This window comes from Austrofundulus limnaeus, unplaced genomic scaffold (genome assembly GCF_001266775.1).
Source record: "Austrofundulus limnaeus strain Quisiro unplaced genomic scaffold, Austrofundulus_limnaeus-1.0 Scaffold1865, whole genome shotgun sequence".
Lineage (NCBI taxonomy): Eukaryota > Metazoa > Chordata > Actinopteri > Cyprinodontiformes > Rivulidae > Austrofundulus > Austrofundulus limnaeus.
The window spans coordinates 30,540-33,497 of record NW_013954267.1 but is presented as its reverse complement, the minus strand read 5'-3'; the positions used below and the strand labels follow the sequence as shown (position 1 = coordinate 33,497).

The 2,958-nt window shown below is 44.0% G+C and overlaps 1 protein-coding gene across 1 annotated transcript; it reads right to left on the bottom strand.

Moving 5' to 3' along the window:
• Positions 1–2,089: 2,089 nt before the first annotated feature.
• LOC106536538 (uncharacterized) lies at positions 2,090–2,958 on the bottom strand (the record flags this gene model as incomplete). The annotated part of the gene is given in 1 exon segment (XM_014033839.1): positions 2,090–2,958. A coding segment is annotated over 1 exon segment (766 nt), but the record flags the coding sequence as incomplete, so codon positions are not given.

Genomic DNA, 2,958 nt, shown 5'->3' with positions numbered 1-2,958 from the left:
TTTTCTTTCAAGTAAGTCTTTCTTTCTTCAAAGGGTTTATTTCTAAAAAGTTTGCACTTTTTGAGAGGGTGTGGTTTTCTGTGGATTGGGCACTGGTGATCTGGTTCTTCCAGTCCATTTGGACTCCTTTGCTTAAACTCTGCTTCGATCTCTGTTTTATGTGCAGAAACAGTAGTCTTGCGACTGTATGGTCTCGGTTTTTCTGTATGAGAAGGGAAATGGCTGTTAGGATTGGATGTCGCAAAGCTAGGGTCATTTCTCATTTTTGCCTGCTGCTGAACAAACTGTGTGAAAACTGAGAACGGAGGAAATGACACCCTATGAGTCTCCTTGTACTGTGTTCCTACAGTTGTCCATCTTTCCTGTAAGTTGAAGGGAAGCTTTTCAACTATTTGTCTGACTCCTCGAGCCGTGTCCAGGTATGCGAGCCCAGGTAGGCCTCCATCTTGTTTAGCGCACTGTAGTTCCATTAAGATGTCGCTGAGCTCTTGCAGTTTAACATTGTCTTTGTTCGTTAGCTTGGGAAAGTCTTCTACCCTTTTTAAAAGTGCATCCTCAATTGCCTCGGGTGAACCATAACACTCTTCAAGGCGTTGCCAGACCATCTCARAACCTGTAGCAGGACTGAGGGTGTGCACAGCACGAATGCGTTTTGCTTGTTCAGATGACTTAGGACCTAAATATTTTGTTAATAAGTCTAATTTTTCTCTTGGAGACAGACTTAGGTCTTTGGTGGCACCGATGAAGGAGGTTTTCCATGCCCAGTAATTTTCAGGTTTATCATCGAATTGCAGGAGACCTGTGCTCACCAATTCTCTGCGGATGAGGTATTTTGCAAAATCTTGTGCATTGTTTGTTGAACGTGTGTTCACAGTTGGCTCCTGTTTAATTACACCGTTCGGTGGTGGTGGGTTTGTTTGAGTGTTGATTGTAACAGGAATAGCTACCTGTRCATGGTCTTGTACTTTTTGGGCACGGTCATTTCTTTCAGGAGGCTGTTCTTCATTGTGCTGAGTGCCAGGKAAGAACAACTCRCACTGTTGTTGAACATAATCGCTCGTTCCCTGCACAGGGCTGATGGGTTCCGCTTCGACGCAGAATTCTCTGCAGAGCTCCCCGCTCTGATTCTCTGCTTCTTCATAAGCTGTGGCCTCTGCTTCAGCAGCGGCTATTGCTTTTTGACACTGGAGGACATGCAGGTCTGCATCTAGCTCAGCTTTTTGTTTCATCATGTCCGCTTCTTTTTTAGCAAAGGCTAGTTGAGCGCGTGCTGCTTGCGCTTTGGCGTAGGCCCTCGCTGCTGAGGAACCTGTTGATGATGAAGATATTTGTTGAGACCGCCTGGTGGGTGCTCTGGATACCTGAGACCTAGTGTCGAAGGTTTGTGGATGTTGCTCCACTGTAGCTGGTCGAGTKGTGGCTTCTGGTTGTTGCTCCTCACTAGTAGCTTCATTTAGCTGCTCAGCATTAAAGTCTCTGAGATAACTTCTCCCAGAGCGAAGACTCATGTTGCTTAATGTAGCTCTGTATGCTTGAACCCGCTGAGTACTCGTCTTTTTACTGTGCTGTCCTCACAACACGTGACTATGTGAAGCTAGACAGCCAGCGAACAAATAATAAAGAAGTCCCCACGCAAGGCTTGCTTTCTTGTTTTTGAAGACTTNTGCGTGTCACATCAGTGCTGTGTAGCGTTCACACAGGAGTCTGATGCAGGTCACATTTAAAATGTAATGTGAACGTTCACACAAAAAGATCGGATTTTTTCAAAAAATCGGAACTGAGCATTAAGACCTGCAGTGTGAACGTAGCCTAACTCGATATCATAAACACGTTAAATGGTATGCTTGTCTCAATACTTACAAAGACGAAAATCTTCCAAGGTACGAAGTGAGAAGAGCACATTCAGCGTTATGAGTTATTTTAACCTGTGTCTTCGACAAACTTGTCTTCTTCTAAATACGTCAAAGATTGTATATTACAGTAAGAGCGCTCACTCCTAACGTGCTGCATGTAAAACAATATTTTCGAGAATGCGATGTGTCACTCTGACCAGAATCTAAAACCAAACATAAGTTTTCACCAAGCATTTACTTAAACTAATTATAACTTTAAACTTCTGTCTTAACAAAAGGCAGCACACTCCCCGCTTGAYATAATCACATTATATCACAACAAACAATATTACAACATGTTTAAACTCCCTTGGTTTCTGAAAGTAAAACAACAATCTTTGAAACTGGTCTTAAGAATACTTTAACAGTCCCATTTTGTGCAATCCGCACTTCCACTTTGCGGACTCTTTTGTCTCTACTGGTAAAAGTCCTCACCACCAGTCCCATGGGCCACTCATTCCTGCTAGCCTGAGAGTCTTTTAGCAGAACCACATCTCCTTCTTTGATGTTTGGTCTGGTTTCAGTCCATTTGCGGCGACTTTGTAAAGTGGGCAAATATTCTCCTTTCCATCTTTTCCAAAAGGTGTCAGCAAGATGCTGCACGTGTTTCCACTRCTTTCCAAACAGCTGTCCTGAAGAAAAGTTCCCMGACGGAGCAGAAACAGCACTCGTTTTCTGTGTTAGCAACATTGCTGGAGTGAGTAGCGCAGGACAGTCAGGATCGGTGGATATGGGAACAAGAGGTCTTGCATTAATAATTGCCATCACCTCAGCCATAAAGGTGCTTAAGACTTCATGAGTGAGACATGTCTGTTCTGTTTGTGAGAGCATTGCATCTAGTATGCGCCTGGCGATTCCTATGAAGCGCTCCCAGGATCCTCCCATGTGAGAAGCATGAGGGGGGTTGAAAGTCCAAACACATCCTCTCTCCTGCAGGTACTTCTGTACAGGAGTGTTTTCTTCGTCCAAGTCTAGTTCCTTACAAGCTCCTATAAAATTTGTCCCCCTGTCTGAACGCAGATGCTTAGCTGGACCACGAATGGAGAAGAACCTTCTTAATGCATTT